This window comes from Petaurus breviceps, unplaced genomic scaffold (genome assembly GCF_028583685.1).
Source record: "Petaurus breviceps papuanus isolate PSGF00001 unplaced genomic scaffold, PetGlider_PUasm1.0 90424, whole genome shotgun sequence".
In the NCBI taxonomy this organism is placed as follows: Eukaryota; Metazoa; Chordata; class Mammalia; order Diprotodontia; family Petauridae; genus Petaurus; species Petaurus breviceps.
Window position 1 is genome coordinate 2,834,721 of NW_027187247.1, and position 20,731 is coordinate 2,855,451.

Here is a 20,731-nt window from a genome sequence, read left to right on the forward strand (position 1 = left end):
GTGTGTGTGTGTGTGTGTGTGTGTGTGTGTGTGTGTGTGTGTGTGTGGTATTTCAGGAGTAAGTTATCAGCACACCTTATCTCATATAAAGAAAAAAACCAGGATACCCTCCCACTCAACTCCCACCCAATTAAAACTGGGAACACTTCTAACATATCCCTTCCTAAGGGGTCCCCCCAAATTGATCTCCCTGCTTTTCTTTCAGTTGTCAACACTTGCTGCTTCTGAATCAAGGTTTCTCTTTTTGCTTAGCTTTTTTTTTTTTGGCTTTTTTGGAGGGCAATTGGGGTTAAGTGACTTGCCCAAGATCACACAGCTAGTTTTTGTGTTAAGTATTTGAGGCTGGATTTGAACTTAGGTCGTCCTGACTCCAGGGCCAGTGCTCTATTCACTGTGCCACCTAGCCACCCCTCTTTTTGCCTATCTTACTATTGATAACACATAAATACACAGCCCTTGTGAAGTTTCCCAGGGGCTATTTTTTTTCCCTTTTGGTGGTAGTCATAGAGGGAGCAGAGTGAAGAAAAAGACTCTAACTTAAGTCCCTCCCCTCTTTTTCCACTTCTTTATCAGGGAAAGAATCCTACAGGAGCAAAAATGAGGATCTTTATATAGTGTTCTATAGTTTTTTTACATTCCAGAGGAAAAACTCTGAAGTCTGTGTCTCAGGATTTTTCTCCTTTTCTCATAGGAGCTGGAAATTTGGGGGTCTTGGGAACAGGAGGAATTCTCTGAATTGGGATATGAGGAAATGAATGTGGGAATGAGCCGCCAACAACTCCAGTGCTATGGATATAGGAATTTTCCACAGGAGTGGGAAATGAATAAAAAAGACCCACCCGTAGAGTGGGGGAGTTATAACCCACTTCTCTCTCCTATCTTCCTCTTCCTCTATAGCAGTTCTGCCAGTATCCAACTGAAGAACAGTCCTGGGATGGACTGAGAAGCAAGGAGTTGAAGAAAAAGCAGAGGACATGAGGAGGGCAAGGCAATCTCTGTCATTATCAGCTATTCCCCAAGTAGGTATTTATGTCAATTTCCACCTATTTGTCTCCACCACACCTATACACTGGTGGGCTCAAAGTAAATCCTCAAAACACATTCATTTTACTTAATGACATCTGTGCTGCTTCAGGATCCATTTGTACATTCCTGATTTTCCCCTTTGAGGTTTCATTCTACTTACCTGACGCATCTGAGCATTTTCTCAGAGACTCAATGACCTTGATATGCTCTGGTCCCAAATATTTTTCATAAGTTCTTTTGTCTGGAATGTCCGACAAGCATTCAGTGTTGTCTGTAAACAGGAGGTCTTTGTTTCTGGATTGAAACATCTGAAACATCTGCCATTCTGTCCCATTGGTCCCAAAGAGGTCCTGTATCAAATGGGTAGACATATGGGTGAGCACTTACAGGATTAGCCTTAGGGGAAACTTCCAAGTCAGTCAAGTTTATCTTTGATCCCTTTCTTTACCTCAACATAGCCTTTTTCCCTCTTCATTCCTACCTGGCCAATTTCAGTGCTCCCTTCCCCACTCCCAAGTATGCAGGGCTCTCATGTGATGTCTCTTACTTATAGGTATTCCTCATATAACTCTTCCACCAGTCAGACCTGCCTGCCTTAAATTTTTCTAATTTTTCTAACATCTCTCCATCAGAACTTACCTGTCCTCTATCTTCCTCCTTTCTCTGACAGTAATCGCACCCGTTACACTGTCACCTCACCTAGAGGCAATTTAGCAGAGTCCTCCTAGAAACAAAGTACTTCCTTCCAAAGGGCCTGAATGGTAGAATATGATTAAGGCATCCTCATCAGGAAGATTTATTTAGTACAGAGAGGCTTTTTAGAATGATCCTCAAAGCCTCTCACATAAGCTGTCCCGCATGCCTGAAGTATACTCCCTCCTTACTTCTGCCTCATAGAATACCTCTTCTATTTTAAGATGTAACTTAGTACTTTCTTCTGCAAGAAACCTTTCCTAACCCTTAACAGTTGGTGTGTACACATCCAGAGTACCCTGTTTTTAATGATTATGTATATATTTATTAACTCTATAGTTGTGCTTTATATATTTTTATATGTACTCCCCCCCACTAAAATGTAAGCTCTTTGAGGTCAAGGATTGTTTAATTTTTCATATTTGTATCCTCAGTGCCTAGCATAGTACTTTGCAGTAGGTATTTAACAAAAACTTGTTGAATAATTGATTGATTAATAGACAGATTGATTGATTTAATATGCTGAGGTATAAAAGCCATCCTTGGAATTGTATAAAAAGTATGAGAAATATAATTTCTGGGTAATTAATCATTTTATTAATTATATCTAGCAAATAGTAAAAAGATTGGTTATTTGGCTTTCTTTGGTGTTTTGTGAAACAGATTATGGCAGCTATTTTCTGCCATATTTATATGCCCTTATAAGAGTAGGTTTTCTAACAGGTGGCAATCAACTCTGATTGGTTAACAATTAATGAGAATAATAAATATTATAATAAGAGGATATAATAATGAAGAATTAGAAGACCTTTAACTATGTTGTTCTTACTTATCTCTACCCAGACCACTCAAGCCTTAGGTAATCTAGACAAAGGATTCCCCCCAAAAAAACCTAAGTAGAACACTTTGGGCTTCCCGATTTTGTACTAGATTGAGGAAAAAGTTAATCCAATCTCATTATCAGCCTTGTCCTTCAGATGCTGACTGAACAACCTACCAAAGGACTGATTTCTGAACAAGGAAGTAGAAAGGGGAAAAACCTTAGTCCTAATGCAATAATTGATTATTAATATAAGAGAAACAATCATTTCTCTCAGATTCTTCTTTATAGTAGTAGTAGTAGTAGTAGTAGAAGCAGCAGCAGCAGCAGCAGTAGCAGTAGTAGTAATTTGAAGAATGAAAGATCTCTGAGTGCAGGGGTTATAGCTTTTCCATACTAGCAAAATGTTGTCTGCCTAATTAACTATCTGATTAAAAGGCAGATCAGAAAGTATAACCAAACATCACATCCTCTGCCAAGAAGATAGTTCCATTGCCCTCATTCTGCTGGGGAGGGAGCCCCTGAATTAATTTTTCAGAGTCTTCCAACTAGCTCCACCAAAATGACAGAGATTCAGTGCCCCTCTACTCTCCAATCAGAAAGCTTATTGTTGTTTATCCTTCATTCTGGAAGAGGACCATGACATTAGGAAGCTGATGCTATGACTTGCAAGTGGGTTGGATTTAAGTGAGCGAGAGCTATGCAGAGTAATCACCCTCACTTTCTCCTCCATAGCCATCGGGGTCCAGTGGCAAGATATAGATCAGGATGACTGGAGAAGGCCCCCAGGAGGCAGTATGGTACAATGGGGGACGTGCAAACAAATATCTACAAATCAAGCTACAAACAGGATAAATAGGAAATAATTAAAAGAGAGAAAGCATTCAAATTAAGAAGAGTTAGGGAAGGCTTCCTATAGAAGGTGGGATTTTAGTTGGGACTTAAAGGAAGTCAAGGAAGTCAGGGACAGGGAATAGCCAGAGGAAATGCCCAGAAACAAGAGATAGTCTTGTTCACAAACAGCCAGGAGGCCAGTGTTACTGGATCAAAGAGAACATGGCAGAGATTAAGCTATAAGAACACTAGAAAGGTAGGAAGTGGCTAGGCCATGAAGGACTTTGAATGCCAAATAGAACCTTTTTTTAGTTGCTCCTGAGGTCAGTAGAAAGCCGCTAGAAATTGTTGAGTGGGGCAGGAGGGATGATCTGATCAAACTTTATTTTAGGAAAATCATTTTAAAGGCTGAATAGAGGATGGATTTGAGTGGGGAGAGACTTGAAGCAGGCACACTTACCAACAGGCTATTGTGGTAGTCTAGGTGTGAGGTGATAAGGGCCTGCTCTAGGGTGGGGGCAGTGACAGAGGAGACAACGGGGCATATTCAAGAGATGGTGCTAAGGTGAAATTGGCATGCCTTGTCAAAAGTTTGGAAGTGGGGCGTGAGAGATAGTGAGGAGTCTGGGTTGTAAGCCTGAGGAACTGGGACCTTCTAGAGTAAGAAGGAAGATAGGAAGTGGAGAGAGTTTAGGAGGAAAGATAATGAGTTCTCTTTTGGACGTGAATTTAAGATGTCTACTGGACATTCATTTGGAGATGTCTGAAAAGTGGTTGGAGATGAGACACTGGAGGTAAGCAGAGAGACTGGGATAGGAAAGAGATTCAAGAGTCTTCAGCATAAAGTTGCTAATTAAATCCATGGGAGCCAAAGAGAGAGAGAGAGAGAGAGAGAGAGAAGAGAAGGGGTCCCAGGACAGAGCACTGAGGAACACCTGGGTTAGAGAGAATGAGAGACATAGCATAGCAAAGGAGATGAAGAGAGGGTGGCCATATAAGTAGGAGAACCAGGAATCATACACATAAAGTTGGTAATTAAAACCATGGAAGTAGAGGACATTGCCAAGTGAAGTAGTATAGTGCCCAGCTGAGACTTAATAAAGATGTTCTACTTGGGATTATGGTCACATTATTTTCCTGATTAGTATTAGATTCTTAAGACTTTTAGCTCTTTTCTCTATTATTTAGTCATCCTTTGCAAAGGGAAAATCCTTTCCTCATCTTCTTCTTCCTAACCTCCCAGTATTCTCATCCAGTTTAGCCCTACTTCTCCTATATTCCCTTTCCTGTCATTGTCTCCTTTGGAACCCTGCTCGATCACTAATAAACCCTCCACACTGAATCTCTTACACTCATAGAAGCCTGACTTTCCCCCAATGACACATCATCTTTAGTTTCCCTCTCCTGAGCCAGTTACTTCTTCTCATGCTATACCACTCTCTGAACTGAGCCAAAAGAAGTGACCCACCCCTTGCTCATCATGGCTGCCTTTCGAACTTTTTTTTGCTACCATCATTCTCTCTCATTCAGCAACACTTCTTCCTTTGAGGCTGGATCCATTCGTCTCTATCATCCTGTCCAGATCCTTGTTTTCATCTACTAGTCCCCTGGGTCACTGTCTTTCTCCTTTCTCAAGAGATTTAGAAACTAATTCACAGTCTTCCTCTCTGCCCCAGCCCCTGTATTCATGCAAAGCCACTTCAATAATCATGTTTATGTCTCCTTGAATACCCAAGCCTTCCAAGTCATAGTCCACCTTCTCTTGGCCTACAATATTCACTCACAGGGATGGCCATACCCAGGCCTCATCATCATTCCAGGCTGAACCTCCTCCATGATCTCTCATTCTGAAATTGTAATCATACTATCCTGTTCATATGGCTTTCAAAATTATATTCCTAAAGCCCAAGTTTGACCATGTTACTCTCCCACTCATTAAATAACATTAAACATCCTACTACCTCTAGGATCAAATACATACTGTTCCACATTTAAAGTCCATCATAACCTAGCTCTAATCTTTCCAGTCTTGTTAAATATCACTCTCTTTATGTACTCTACAAATCAACCCAAAGGAAGCTAGTTATATAAGGAGCTATGTAATAGTGGATAGTGGATAGACAAATGAACTTAGAGGCAGAAAGACCTGAATTCATATCTAACCTGACAGTATAACCTTGGGCAAGTCAAATAAATCTCTGCCTCATTTTCTCATCTGTAAAATGGCAATAAATAAAATAATTAATAAAAATTATATCATTAATAAATAAAATAAAATGGAAATAAATAGGAACAATAATAGTACCTGCCTTCCAGAGTTGTTTTAAGAATAATATGAGATAATAATTGTAAAGTTTTTTGCAGTCTCCGAAGTATTATATAAATAGTGTTGTTATTATTATTGACGCCTTAAGTTCCACACACCTGTTGGTTCAGCAGCACATGGCGAACAAATGCTGCCTTATCTGGACGTGAGACCACTGCATGATTTGGGGCCTGAGCCAGGTGGCAATCTTTAGCCTCTGTCACAGGCCTCCGTTTTCCATCTAAGCACAATAGTTCAAAGTCCTCACTCTTTAAGTTTTGGGCCCAGCTCTCTTGGTTCCGACCTGTAGAGAGAATGGTGTTCATGATTAGCAAAAATCTCTTTTCTTTCTCTATCTAGTGGGAATGCCATAGGGATGGCACAAGGGATAATCAGAACCCATGCATCGGACCTGCTGGGTCACAGAATCCATATATTTGTGCCCTGTGTAGGTCACAAAGCATAGACTAAGAGCTAGAAGGAAATAACCTCAGAAATGATCTGCTCCAACCCTCTCATGACATAGTTCACCACAACTAAGTCGTCCATGCCCCTCCTCCAACCTCTAAATGAGGTTCATGGCCTAAGTGCAGTTCTTCATGGGCAAGGTAGCTTCTCAGTAACTTACGGCTTATCTAGATCATTGGAAACTATGAACAGAATTGCTGCTGTTGTCTGTCCTCCCTATTGTTCACCCCTTTCTTTCCTTCTTTCTTCTAATATGCTACAACTCTTCCCCTTCTTTCCTCTCTCACCCCTAACCATTCCCATATAATTGTTCCCACATGAAACTCCTCTGCTCTTCTGAGTTAGGATGTATGTATGGCCTGGCTTAACTACAGAAATTCCTGGTACCTTCAGGAGTAAGGGAACATTAGACAGGGTTTGAATTGTGTCTGTAGATCATGGACTCACTGGGCCATGTAAAGAAGAAAGTAAAGCTATACTGTTCTGTAGAAGAAGAGAGAACCTGGTGGGACTGATGGTTTTCTTCAAGTCTTTTCAGGGACCTCATGTGGAAGAGGAGTTGTGTAGAATTGTTTTGCTTGACCCCAGAGGGCAGTACTAGAAACAATGGTTAGAAATTGCAGGGTGGTCAATTTAGGCTTTATATGGGAAAGAGTTTCCTAATAATTAGAAGATTAGAACAAACTGCTTCAAAAGATGGAAAATTCTTCATTGCTAGAGGTCTGCCAGTAGATGCTGGCTGATAATTTGTTGTGTTGTATAAAGGATGCTTGTTCAGATATGGGTTGGATTGGATGATCTTTTCGTCCCTTCCAATGCTGAGATTCTGTGTTTGAGGGGCAAAGTGACATAATGGATTGAGTGCTGGACTTGGAGTCCTGAAGACCTGAATTCAAATCCTGCTTTAGACACTTACTAACTGTGTGATTCTAGGCAAGTTGCTTAATCTTTCTGGCCTCAGTTTCCTCATCTTTAAAATGAAGAGGCCAGAATCAATGCCCCTGAAGGTCTATTTAAACTCTACCTCTATTACCATATTATTTTAAGTGAGTGAATGGATAGAGCAGTGATTGTGTTAATGATTGTGTTGATTCTTACTTTCACAATCATTTGCATGTATATCTCTAGAAACTACTAAGTGGCATGGTGAATAAAACCCTGAGTCTGGAGACAAGAAGGCCTGAGTTCAAATCTAGCTTCATATATTTACTTGCTATGTAACCCTGGGCAAGTTACTTAACCTCATCTGTGAAATGGGGAATAATAGAAACTATCTCCCAGGGTTGTGAGGATTAAATGAAATATTTTTAAGGCACTTATATAAGTGTCTGGCACACAGGAGGCATGTTTATTTCCATCCATCCATCCATCCATCCATCCATCCATCCATCCATCCATCCATCCATCCATCTGTCCGTCCATTAAGATGTCATTTAAGATAACATCTCCTTATCTTTTCCAGACAGGAAATGTATGGGTTACTCATGGGCCCACTCACACTTCTAATTAGCATAGATGTTTGACCCACTCTGTTTCCTACCTGAGATAGTTTGCCCCTTCTTAGACAAAATTGTGGCTCCCACTCCCAGGGGTTTACCATATGGATGTCAAACTTAGTGGCAACTCCCAATCTACATAACCTACTTCAGTTAAGAACTCTCAAGCTCAAGATAGCCACCATCTTAAACTCCCTGGTAACTGCCAGGTATGCACTACCATGCCTGGCTCATATATGTCTTAACACCCTTCTGGAGTATAAGCTCCATGAGAGTAGGGATGATTTCTTCTCCAAATTTCATATGTCATAGAATCATAGCAGTAAAACTGGAAGTGGTCTTAAAGATGATCTAGTCCAACTCATTAATTTTATAAATGAGAAATGAAGTCATTTACTCAGTCATATAAGTATAGAGGATAAGTGTATAAGAAAGTAGCAGATCCAGGATTCGAACCCAAATCCTCTGTCTCCAGTCTCCTTTTCATTACATCACACTGTAATCCTTAGCACTTAGGAAAGTGCTTTGTAAACAGTAGGTATTTAATAAATGTTTGTTGAATACAATTATAGAAGTTTCATGTAAAGACTCATGGAATCACAAAATTTGAGAGTTGGTAGACCAACCCACAGTTTAATACATATCTCAGAGAGATTCCTCCTGTCACATACCTGACACATGTAGTTCCTACTAGATGACCTTCAAGGAGAGAGAATCCACCATCTCTTGAAGTAGAACATTCCACTTTTGTACAGCTCTAATTGTTAGGAACTTCTTCCTTATATCAAACCTAAATTGACCTATTTGCCATTTATACCCATTGTTCCTAGTTTGGGGTCAAGGAGAGCAAGTCCATGTATTGGCTCTTCCACATGAGAGCCCTAAAAATTCTTAAAAACAGCTATGTTTTCTCTGGGTCTCCTTTTCTCTAGGCTTAACATAACCATCTTGAACCAAACCTTATAAGAAATGGACTCAAGGTCCTCAGAAACTACCTCCAATTTATCTTGTTTATATCTTATTTATACATAATGGTCTGCATGGTGTTTCCCCATTATACCATGAGCTCCTTGAGATCATGGACAATGAGTTTGCGACTGGTTTTTTTTTGTGCATTTCTATGTATCCCAGTCCTTAACACATTGTCTGCCACATAGTAGGCACTTACTAAATATTTGTTGACTAGATTTGACTTGGTTTGTCTATCTTGGTTGATCTCTAGACATTCTCCAGCTATTTATCAATATTTTTCTTAAATCGTGATACCAAGAACCTTTCAAGATACTCCAGATATAGTCTGGGCAGAGTACAGAGGGGCTATCACTTCTTACTTCTAGAAACTATGCCACTCTCAGTTCAGCCCAAGAAGGAATTAGATTTTTCAGTTGTCCCATCATACTACTGATTCATATTGACCTTGAAGTCAACTGAAACCTCTAGCTCCTTTCCAGAACAACTATTGTCCCACAGTGTCTCCTTCCCCAATCCCGTATTTGTAAAGTTGGCTTTTTGAATTAAAGATAAGACTTCACATTTTTCCCTAATGAGTTTCATCTTATTAGATTCAGCCCAATGCCCTAGCTCTTCAAGACCTTTTTGTATCCTGACTCTTTAATCTAAGTGTGATAGCTATCCTCAGTTTAATCAGCAAATTTGTGGATTTATAAATCAGGTCTGTAAATGTTTTGAACATGTCATCTAAGCCTTTATCCAGGTAATAATACAAACGCATCACCTATTGTACTTTTTATTCTGCTTAGACACATGAAAGACCAATTATTGTTCCTTTTCAGGGAAAAATGTTGGTGCCTGGAACCATAGAGATGTAGAGCTCATGAAACTTCCTCATATATTAATTGACTTCCACAGAGGTGAGTATACCCTGGATAATATGATTGTTATTATAATATAAATATTTATAAATATAAATATTTAAAAGAGATAAAATAAATAAAGATAAAAGCATAGTCAATGACATACCATCTGTATTCTCCAGGACAGTGCTGTGTTTCACAAAGGCAATATCTCCTTTATTCTCAGCCAGACACCTAGAGAAAAAGAAGAGAAGAGAGGACAGGAGAGGAAAGGGAAGGGAGCAGAAGGGAAATGAGGGGAAGAGAGGAGAGAGAGGAGATGAGAAGATCAGGTAAAAGAGGGAGAGAGAATCTTTCCTTGAAGGCATTTCATTTTAGGGTCATACACCTTTTATTTAAGGAAACTGTTTTACCTATGCAATGCTTTCCATCTTCTCATCAATAATAATAACTTATAATCCATGACTGTCACCAAAAATAAAGATTAAAAAGAAAAAGTTTCCATTAAGTTTTTTGGGTTAAGAAAATATTTCTAGCAGCAGGCCCAGAAGGCATGGCTGGCAGAGGCAGGCCAGGAAGGGTCCTAATCAACTCGGAGGGCAAGTCATCCCACCAGCCACAAGGGCCACTACCAGGCCTATCACCAAAGGGCTGGGACTGGAAAGAGCAAGGTAAGAACCACATACAGGGTCCCCTGTCCCGGACAGCAAATACTCCTGGGGCTACCACTTCATAGCCCAGAAATTTAAAAAAAAAAGCCCCTATCAGGACCTCCAAAGACCAGGATGACAGAGTGAACCTTACCTGCTCCAACCTCCACCTCTAACCCTGAAAACATAGTAACTATTGCCCCAGGGCAAAATCCTCTACAGTAAAGGCTTGGGATCCTTAGAGGAAGGGCATGGTTAAGGCCCTGCCTCAAAATGGGTAGAAAGCAGACTACAAAGACTCTGGAGTTCTACTATCCTCAGAGGGAAGAAACCAAACTCAGAGGGAGACAATGTGGACTCCACACCCACAGCTGAAACATCAACAGGGAAAGGGTCCCAAGTACAGAAAGCTCTCCTAGATGAGATCAAAAGGAACTTTGAAAACAAAATGAGAGAGATAGAAGACAAAATGAATAATTTTCTCAAAACCAAAACTGCAGAATTAGAAAAACAATATAATGAAGAAAACATCTCTCTAAAAAGAAAAGTGTATGATATGGAAAAGGAGCTCCAAAAATTAACCAAGGAAAATGATTTGCTAAAACTAGAATCAACCAAATTGAAACAAATAACTCTATGAGGAGCCAAGAATTAGTCAAACAAAATAACAAGAACGAAAAATTAGAAAAAGAGGTAAAATACCTCAATGGAAAAATAACTGACCTGGAAAACAGATCCAGGAGAGATAATCTGAGAATCATAGGCCTACCAGAAAATCATGATTTAAGGAAAATTGCCCTGAGATACTAGAACTTGAGGGTAAAATAGAAATCGAGAGCATGCACCAGACACCTGCTGAAAGAGATCCCAAACTGAAAAGTCCTCAAAATGTTGTGGCCAAACTCCAGAACTACCAGATAAAAGAGAAAATACTTCAAGGGGCCAGAAAGAAACAATTCAAATATCAGGGGTCCACAGTGAGGATCTCATGGGATTTGGCAGCCTCGACACTGAAAGATTGGAGGCAGTGGAATACAATTTTCCGGAAGGCAAAAGAGCTTGGCTTACAACCAAGGATCACATACCCAGAGAGACTGAGCATATTCTTCCAGGCAAAGAGATGGTCATTCAACGCTTTAACAGAGTTCCAGACCTTCCTGATAAAAAAGCCAGAACTCAATGGAAAATTCAACCTCCAGTTATGAGATGCAACAGTGACGTAGAAAGGTAAACAAGGAAAACACACACACGCACACACACACCCTGCTATTTGATAAGAGCAAACTGGTTATAGACAAGTAGAGGGTATGAGTATAAAATACACAAAATGATGATTTAAAAAAATCTTATTAAGGGCTACAAAGGGACTGCAATGGAAGAAGAGGAATGAATGAAGTAGAAAAGGGGAAATTATGCCACACAAAGAGGCATAAAAACAGTATAGCAGAGGAAAAGAAGGGAGGGAGGTGAGAATCATATGAGATTTTCCTTCATTGGTTCTGGTGCAAGGAGTTAAGCAACCAATTAAGCATAGGACTCTATGGAGAAGAAATGCAAAAAGTATCATTTTAGAGGGAAAGAAGGGAGGGAGAGGAGTTTCACATGAGATTTGTTCCCGTCACTCTTGGTATGAAGAAGTAACATACTTCATTAAGTACAAAAATATCCTACAGGCAGTAGGAGGGGGAAAGTGCTATGAAATGCGGGGGGTGATTAGTGGGAAGGGAAGAAGTAAGGGGAAAGGGGAGGAAAAGGGAGGGGGGCTGATAAGGGAATACTGAGGGAGGCGGTGGTCAAAAGGAAAACTATTAAGGGTGGAAGGGAGAAGGGGGAAAAATAAGAGCATTAACAGGGGAGGGAATAGGATGGAGGGAAAGAAACAGATAACAATCATAACTGTAAATGTGAATGGGATGAACTCTCATAAAACAGAGACGGATAGCAGAATGGATTAGAAATCATAATCCTACAATATGCTGTTTACAAAAAACACATCTGAAACAGAGGGATACACACAGGGTAAAGGTAAAAGGCTGGAGTAAAATATATCATTCCTCAGCTAAAGTTAAAAAAGCAGGGGTAGCAATCCTTATCTTAGATAGAGCAAAAGAAAAAATTGACCTAATTAAAAGAGATAAGGAAGAAAATTATTGAGAATGAAGCAATATCATTACTTAACATATATGCACCAAGTGGTATAGCATCCAAATTCCTAGAGGAGAAGGTAAAGAAATAAGAGGAAGAAATAGATAGCAAAACTATACTAGTTGGAGACCTTAATCTCCCCTTCTCTGAACTTGATCAATCTAACCTCAAAATAAACAAGAAAGAAGTTAAGGAGGTGAACAGGATTTTAGAGAGGATAGGTATGAGAGATCTCTGGAGAAAACTGAATGGGGATAAAAAGGAATATACTTTCTTCTCAGCAATTCATGGCACATACTCAAAAATTGACCATGCTCTAGGGCATAAAAACCTCACAATTCTATGCAGTAAGGCAGAAATATTAAATGCATCCTTTTCAGATCATGATGCAATAAAAATTATATGCAATAAAAAGGCATAGAAAGACAGACTAAAAACTAATTGGAAATTAAACAATTTAATCCTAAAGAATGAGTGGGTCAAACAAGAAATTATAGAAACAATCAGTAATTTCATTCAAGAGAATGATAATAATGAGACAACATACCAAAATTTGTGGGATGCATTAAAGGCAGTTGTTAGGGGAAGTTATATATATACCTGAGTGCATACATGATTAAATTAGAGAAAAGGGAGGTCAACGAATTGGGCATGCAATTGAAAAACCTAGAAAAAGAACAAATTCAAAATCCCCAATTAAATACTCAATTACAAATATTGAAAACCAAAGGAGAGATTAATAAAATTGAAATTAAGAAGACTAATGGATTAATAAAACTAAGAGCTGGTTTTATCAAAAAACCAACAAAATTGAAAGACCCTTAGTCAATATGATAAAAAAGAAGAAAACCAAATTATGAGTATCAAAAATGAAAAGGGTGAATCTACCTCCAATGAAGAGGAAATCAAAACAATAATTAGGAATTATTTTTCCCAATTGTATGCACATAAATTTGACAATCTTTGGGAAATGGATGAATATTTACAAAAATACAAGTTGCCCAGATTAACTGAAGAGGAAGTAAATTACTTAAATAACCCCATCTCAGAAAAAGAAATTGAACAAGCCATCAGTTACCTCCCTAGGAAAAATCTCCAGGGCCAGATGGATTTACTAGTGAATTCTATCAAACATTTAAAGAACAATTGATTCCAATACTCTACAAACTATTTGGGAAAATTAGTGAAGAAGGAGTCGACCAAATTCTTTTTATGACACAAATATGGTACTGAAACCTAAATCAGGAAGAGATAAAACAGAGAAAGAAAATTATAGACCAATATCCCTCATTAATAGAGATACAAAAATTCTAAATAAAATACTAGCAAAAAGACTACAGCAACTTATCTCAAGAATAATACACTTTGATAAGGTAGGATTTATTGCAGGAATGCAAGGATTGTTTAATATTAGGAAAACTGTCAGCATAATTGATCATATCAACAATAAAACTAGCAGAAACCACATGATCATCTCAATAGATGCAGAAAAGGCTTTTGACAAAATACAACATCCATTCCTATTAAAAACAGGAATAAATGGAGTGTTCCTCAAAATAATAGGTAGCATCTATTTAAAGCCCTCAGCAAGTATTATATGTAATGGGGAGAAGCTAGAAGCATTTCCCATAAGATCAGGGGTGAAAAAAGGGTGTCCACTATCACCCCTCTTATTCAATCTGGTACTAGAAATGTTAACAATAGCAATTAGAGAAGAAAAAGAAATGAAATGAATCAAATTAGGCAAAGAAGAGACCAAGCTATCACTCTTTGCAGATGATATGATGATATACTTAGAGAATCCTAGAGAATCAAGTAAAAAACTACTTGAGACAATAAATAAATTTGGCAAAGTTGCAGGATCTAATAAACCCCCATAAATCCTCGGCATTCCTATATCTTTCCAATGAAATTGAACAGTAAGAGATAGAAAGAGAAATCCCATTTAAAGTTACTGTAGACATTATAAAATATTTGGGAATGTACCTGCCAAAACAAACACAGGACCTGTATGACCACAACTACAAAACACTTTTCACAAAAAATAAAGTCAGATCTAACTAATTGGAAAAATATCAATTGCTCGTGGCTGGGTCGAGCTAATATAATAAAAATGACAATTTTATCTAAATTAAATTATATATTTAGTGCCATACCAATTAATTTACCAAAAAAACTTTACAGAGCTAGAAAAAATAGTAACAAAATTCATTTGGAAGAATAAACGGTCCAGAATATCAAGGGAATTAATGAAAAGAAATGCTAGGGAAGATGGACTAGCTATACCAGATTTAATCTGTTGCAGTCATCAAAACTACTTGGTACTGGCTGAGGAATAGAGGAGTGGATCAATGGAATAGTTTAGGCACACGAGATTCAGAAGTCAACGACTATAGTAATCTATTGTTTGATAAACCCCAAGACCCTAGTTTTGGGGATAAGAATTCACTATTTGACAAAAATTGCTGAGAAAACTGGAATATAGTATGGCAGAAACTGGGCATAGACCATTATCTAACACCATATACCAAAATCAAGTCTAAATAGGTGCATGATCTAGGTATAAAGGTTGATACTGTAAGCAGTTACGGAAAACAAGGAATAGTTTACCTGTCAGATTTGTGGAGAGGGAAAGAGTTTATGACTAAACAAGAATTTGAGAACATTATAAAATGCAAAATGGATAATTTTGACTACATGAAATTGAAAAGCTTCTGTACAAAGCCAATGTAACCAAGATTAAGAAGGAGGTGGTAAATTGGGAAAGAATCTTTACAACCTATGTCTCTGACAAAGGACTCATTTCTAAAATATAGAGAATTGAGTCAAATTTATAAGAATACAAGTCATTCCCCAATTGATAAATGGTCAAAGGATATGAACAGGCAATTTTCAGAGAAAAAATTAAAGATATCTATAAGCACATGAAGAAATGCTCTGAATCACTATTGATCAGAGAAATGCAAATCAAAACAACTCTGAGGTACCACATCTCACCAGTCAGATTGGCTAATATGACAAAACAGGAAGATGACAAATGCTGGAGAGGATGTGGGCAAATTGGAACACTAATGCATTGCTGGTGGAGTTGTGAACTGATCCAGCCTTTCTGGAGAGAAATCTAGAATTATGCCCAAAGGGCTATAAATACTTTCATATCCTTTGACCCAGAAATACCACTCCTAGGGTTATATACCAAAGAGATCATAGAAGTGGGAGGAAGACCCATATGTACAAAAATGTTTATAGAAGCTCTTTTTGTGGTGGCAAAGAATTGGAAATTAAGGGGGTGCCCATCAATTGGGGAATGGCTGAACAAGTTGTGGTATATGCATGTTATGGAATACTATTGTGCTATAAGAAACTAGGAGCAGGTGGACTTCATATTTACCTGGAGAGGCTTATACGAACTGATGCTGAGTGAGAAGAGTAGAACCAGGGGAAATTTGTACACAATTACAGACACAACATATGTGTGATGACCAACTTTGATAGACTGGACTCTTCTCAGCAATGCAGTGATATCAGTCAATCCCAAAAGATTCATGATGGAGAGAAATGTGTGCATCCAGAGAAAGAACTAGAAAGAACTGAGTTTATATCCAGATGGAAGCAAAATACCTGATCTTTTTCTTTTTCTTGTTTGGTTTTATGTTCTCTTTACATTTTTCATTCCATCTGATACAATCCATCTTTTAACCTGACTAATGTCTAATGTGAAAGTATTTACAGATCCTATACTTGACTATATGCCACCATGGGGGAGGGAGGGAGGAGAGCAAAGGGGACAAAATGTGAAACTCAAGGAATTATGGAATTGAATCCTGTAAACTAAAAGTAAACAAACAAATTAAATTTAAGAAAAAAAAGAAAAGTAAAGAGAAGATGAGGAAATAGGAGAGAGAAAAAAGCAGGTGCCATTTCTGGCAATACTATGTCAAAAGTGTTTATCACAGTACCTAGCTAGGTCCTGCAGATAGTAGGTGCTGAATGAATGCTTAACTCACAAAAGCTAGCATTCATATAAAAAAAAAGAAAATATTTCTAAATTTTTTGCCTTGTCAGAAACTTTAACTTAAACAAAACTTTGGGGCTTATATTTGGTTTTTATATTGAAATATTTAAAAAAAAATATTGAAAATGTATTACCAATGACACACTTCAATAGTTCAGCATAAGCATGATTTCATTATGAGAGCTCCCTCCAACACTGTAGAGAACAACTTAAGCATAAGCTTTTTTATCCTATGCAACATTTGTCCATGGTCCTTCTATAAATTCTTCACCAGGGCCTCTGGTCTGAAGACCTTCCTCTTGATTTCTTAACATTACATGGAGAAAAATGTCATCAAGTAATCCATTATTCTTCACTCTTGTATTTGCTTGGTCCACCTATTTTCCACCCATATGTCTCCTAGATGATATCTTTTATGCCTCTTCTTGTATGCCATTCATCATTCATAATTTGCTCTAGCTTATTTTTTTCTCCATTGTCCTTTAGATAATTTACAATTTTGATTCCACAGACATGATATAATTCCATGACTCATAGTCACAGAGTATGCCCAGGAGAGCTCTGAGACCATAAAAATGTGGGATTTTGTTTCAAAAAGAAGGTTTTTTTGGGGGGGAGAAGGGGCAGGGGTTATAAAAAATGCTGCACAATTTCCCAAATATAGTCTAGCCTCTCTTTTTCTCTCAAATTCTGTTTACATTTGTTAATATCACTAATGGTAACTGGAAGGCTAAAGGCATATTGTCTGGTTGGTTTATACAATGTGATAGAGTTTGAGGGAAAAATAGATAACTTAATTTGTAGAGATTTCCATCAGCATTCCTGTTCCTGAACAATAGCTCTATGAGGGATGAAATGACATCATTCCTTCCTCTATTATTACTTTCTCAGTCCCCTTAGAAATGATCTTGAGACATAGTTTTAATTTTTTTTCTTCTGACAAATGCAGATTATATTAGGATCTGTTTTCTGCCATTCTGTTCATTTAAAATAGTTATTCAATGGCATATTCGCACATAGTGTGGTAGCCAGAACTCAAAAATATGACCCAAAAAGAGTGAGAGCTTCTCATTAGTCAAATAAAATAAAATTATATTCTTTATAGTTTTAGTGTTGGTTCTGTTTTGATAGCTTCCAGTTTTTTTGGGTGAAGGAACATTCATAAGGTATTCTAAAAGCCAAAAATGGAATGTTATTCCATGAAATATTGTTTGTTTGTGCATAACTATATGTTAGTGCTTAGTTTTTGTTTTCCCTCTTGTTTTCTCTATACTATATTTTCTTTGCCTCAATATCTCTGTCTGTCCCTCCATGAATTTTGCTCTTTCCATCTCTCTTCCCATCCCTATTTCTTAACTGACCATCACATTGAACTGAAGTTATTTTAATTATTTATTCTATTAATTACAATAAAGGCACATCATTTTGTGAACGTTTTCTGTTCTTAATTTTAAAGGTGATGGCTAGGATGTTTAATATTTCTCTCTTAAAAATGACACTGAATGTGTTGGCTTATTACTTATATGTGACCTTCAATGGATTTTTCCTGTGGTTTAGTGGGCTTCAACTGGGAGGCAGTAAGCCATAGTCAACAGAACCCTGGACTTGGAGTTAGGAAGACATGATTCAAATTTCACTTTAAATACTTGATAGCTAGTTGTGTGACCCTGGGCAAGTCATTTAACCTTTCTTAACCTCAGTTTCCTCATCTATAAAATGAAAGAGTTGAACTACATGCCTTCTAATTTTCCTTCGAGCTTTAAATATGTGATCCTATAATTTTAAAAAAGTCCCCTCCATTTTGGAATGAAGATAAAAGCTTCTATTGAAAGCTACATCTACCTTGAGAGGGACATAGCATGTTAAGAGGTTGGTACTGATTCCTCTACATTGTGGTGCAGGCTTCCTGAAGTTGGAATAACAGCAAGAAAAATGAGATAATTATTGGAAATGTGCCAAGAATATAAGGGATAGAAACTGGTGGTAGTGGTGATGTGAATAGGATTTGATTTAGCAGAGTCATTGTAGCATCATGGATATGGAGTTCATCTCAACTACAAGAAGACCACTGACTCATACTGGCAGTGTAACCTTGGGAGAAGTCACTTGAATTTTCAGTGCTCTAGATCAGTTGTTTCAACTTCTGGTAGAAATAGATCCTTGCAGGCTATATATTGACTTTAAAAACCACAAGTTGACATTACATGTTTTATTGTTTTTAATTTATTTTATTAAACATTTCCCAATTACACCTAAATCTGGTTCCAGTTGCATATAATTATATGCTACAAGTTTGATGCCTCTCCTCTCGAAAACTCTTTAACACTAGAAGGTGTTGACTTGCATTGGCAGAGTTTCCTCACCTAGAAGTTCCCTATTCTAATGAAATTACAGTGTTAGGGTTTAAGCAGAGGGCTAGGAACCAGAAGTATTCCATCCTGCTGAGTTTAGATCATGTAGAATAGAGGAAACCCATTGCTTTTCTTCAGACAACTCTTTATCACTCATTTCTTAGGATGAAGGTATAGCTGTCTGTCTACTGACCTAGTAAAATGAACTGCCTTCAAGGAAGGGAAATAAATAACTCTTTATCTGAACACTGATTTTCTCTGTCATACTTACCTGAAAGCCCCTGTGTAGCCATAATATTTCTCTTTGCTGTTGGCAGCACACTTGTTCAAATCCCCTGTCTCTGGATTGCCAACACATAAGGCACAGAGGCTAGAATTAACATGAGCACCAGGAGCACAGGATTCACTGAAGTATTTATCTGCACAGAGCAAAGACAGTTGTTCTACCAGAATTAATATAGAAGGCCTGCTCTTTACAAGCATGAAGGGGGTGATCAGAACGTTCCTTGATCACTTTAGTGCAAATCAACCCAGTTAGATTATAGTATATGAGCCTTAGTTTAGAGGCACCTGAGAGACCCTTGCCCATGGAGTGTAAGCATGCCCACTGATACCAACAGAAATTACACAGGAGTCTCTAGATGACAGTATGACAGTTTGCCCAAGACTCAGAATGGACAGGTTTTGAAGGAGCTGTCCTTGGTTCTGATCTATAAGATATGCTAAGGACCAACTTGTTCTCTCTCTCTCTCTCTCTCTCTCTCTCTCTCTCTCTCTCTCTCTCTCTCTCTCTCTCTCTCTCTCTGTCTCTCTCTGTCTCTCTCTCTCTGTCTCTCTGTCTCTCTCTCTCTCTCTGTCTCTCTCTCTCTCTCTGTCTCTCTCTCTTTCTCTCTTCTCTGTCTGTCTCTCATTACAGACCAATAAGGAGCAGAACAGATCTGCATTATGGGAGTGGGAGAGACTCTATATGTGCAGTTTCTTTACTCCAAGGCCCCAAGCACTTAATGTCAATTTGAAGAATCCATCTCCAGACTCTGCCTTTGTACTGCCTATCCATCATACCTGAAATACTCTCCTTCCTCTTTCTAACTCCCAACTTTCATAGTTCAAATCCTTTCTGCAGGAGATCTTCTCTCAGTTTTTCCCACCCTCACCCTTACCCCTGCTTGTATCTTCCTCTGAGATGAAATGTCCCACATAGCATTATCCTAGATTCTAATTTTCTAGCCAGAGAAAAGAGATTACTTGCATAGCATCAACTTTGGGAGATGTTTCCTAGGTAAACTCAATTTTAAGACTTCCCAAATTTAAGGTTTCCCAAAATTTCAAGAGTTGAGGGATTAGACCTTCTAGATCAGGGGTTATTAACCTGGAGTGCATGGACCCCTTAGGGGTCTGTAAACTTGGATGGGAATTTATTTTCACTAAACTTTGGTTTCCTTTGTAATCCCATATGTTTTTATTTGATGCATGGAAAAGTTATTTGACAAAGCTTCCCTCTATAGGCTTCACCAAACTGATAAAGGATTGCATGACAGGAATAAAAAGGTTAAGAACCTCTAGATAAGAGGGATGCAGTGTGTTTATTAGGGAAGGAAGACACAGGGTAGAGTTCCTAAAGCTCAGGCCTGCCTTGTGACTGCTAAGGCCTGTCACAGCCTCAAAAACAGTTAGGAAAAGAGGGGAAAAAAGAAAAAAAATTTAGAAAACAAAAAAGGAAAAATGTGCAGGGCTTCTCTCCTCAAAAGGGAAATTTAATCCTCATCAACTAATCATGTTGTGTTACCTGCATCCTCTCCACAAAGTACCAGTGAGCACATCTATGCTCCATGGGAGGATGCCTCTCCACTGTCCCCAAAGGTCAATTTCATTCTGTTAAGTGGAGAACTCATCAAATTGATCTGGAACTTCCTTGATCATCCCCTACTCCTCCCACCGTGTTACAAACTTCTGTATTAATATGCACAATTGCTTAAATTAAGTAGGGGCATATGGTCATAATATCAGAATCTGAAATAAATTTGAGGTTTATAAAGAAACTTCACAAAGTCTATGGGCAAGGAAAATAACTATCAGCAGATGTTTAAAAAAACACCAAAAGATTTGAGTCTCCT

The 20,731-nt window shown here is 38.2% G+C and overlaps 1 protein-coding gene across 1 annotated transcript in view; it reads right to left on the reverse strand.

Moving 5' to 3' along the window:
• SRPRB (SRP receptor subunit beta) overlaps window positions 1–20,731 on the reverse strand; it is a 60,454-nt gene that overhangs the window by 29,352 nt on the left and 10,371 nt on the right. The window contains 4 exon segments of the mRNA XM_069108720.1: window positions 1,192–1,376; window positions 5,798–5,982; window positions 9,623–9,690; window positions 18,889–19,036. Of these exon segments, the coding sequence (XP_068964821.1) occupies window positions 1,192–1,376; window positions 5,798–5,982; window positions 9,623–9,690; window positions 18,889–19,036 (586 nt within the window).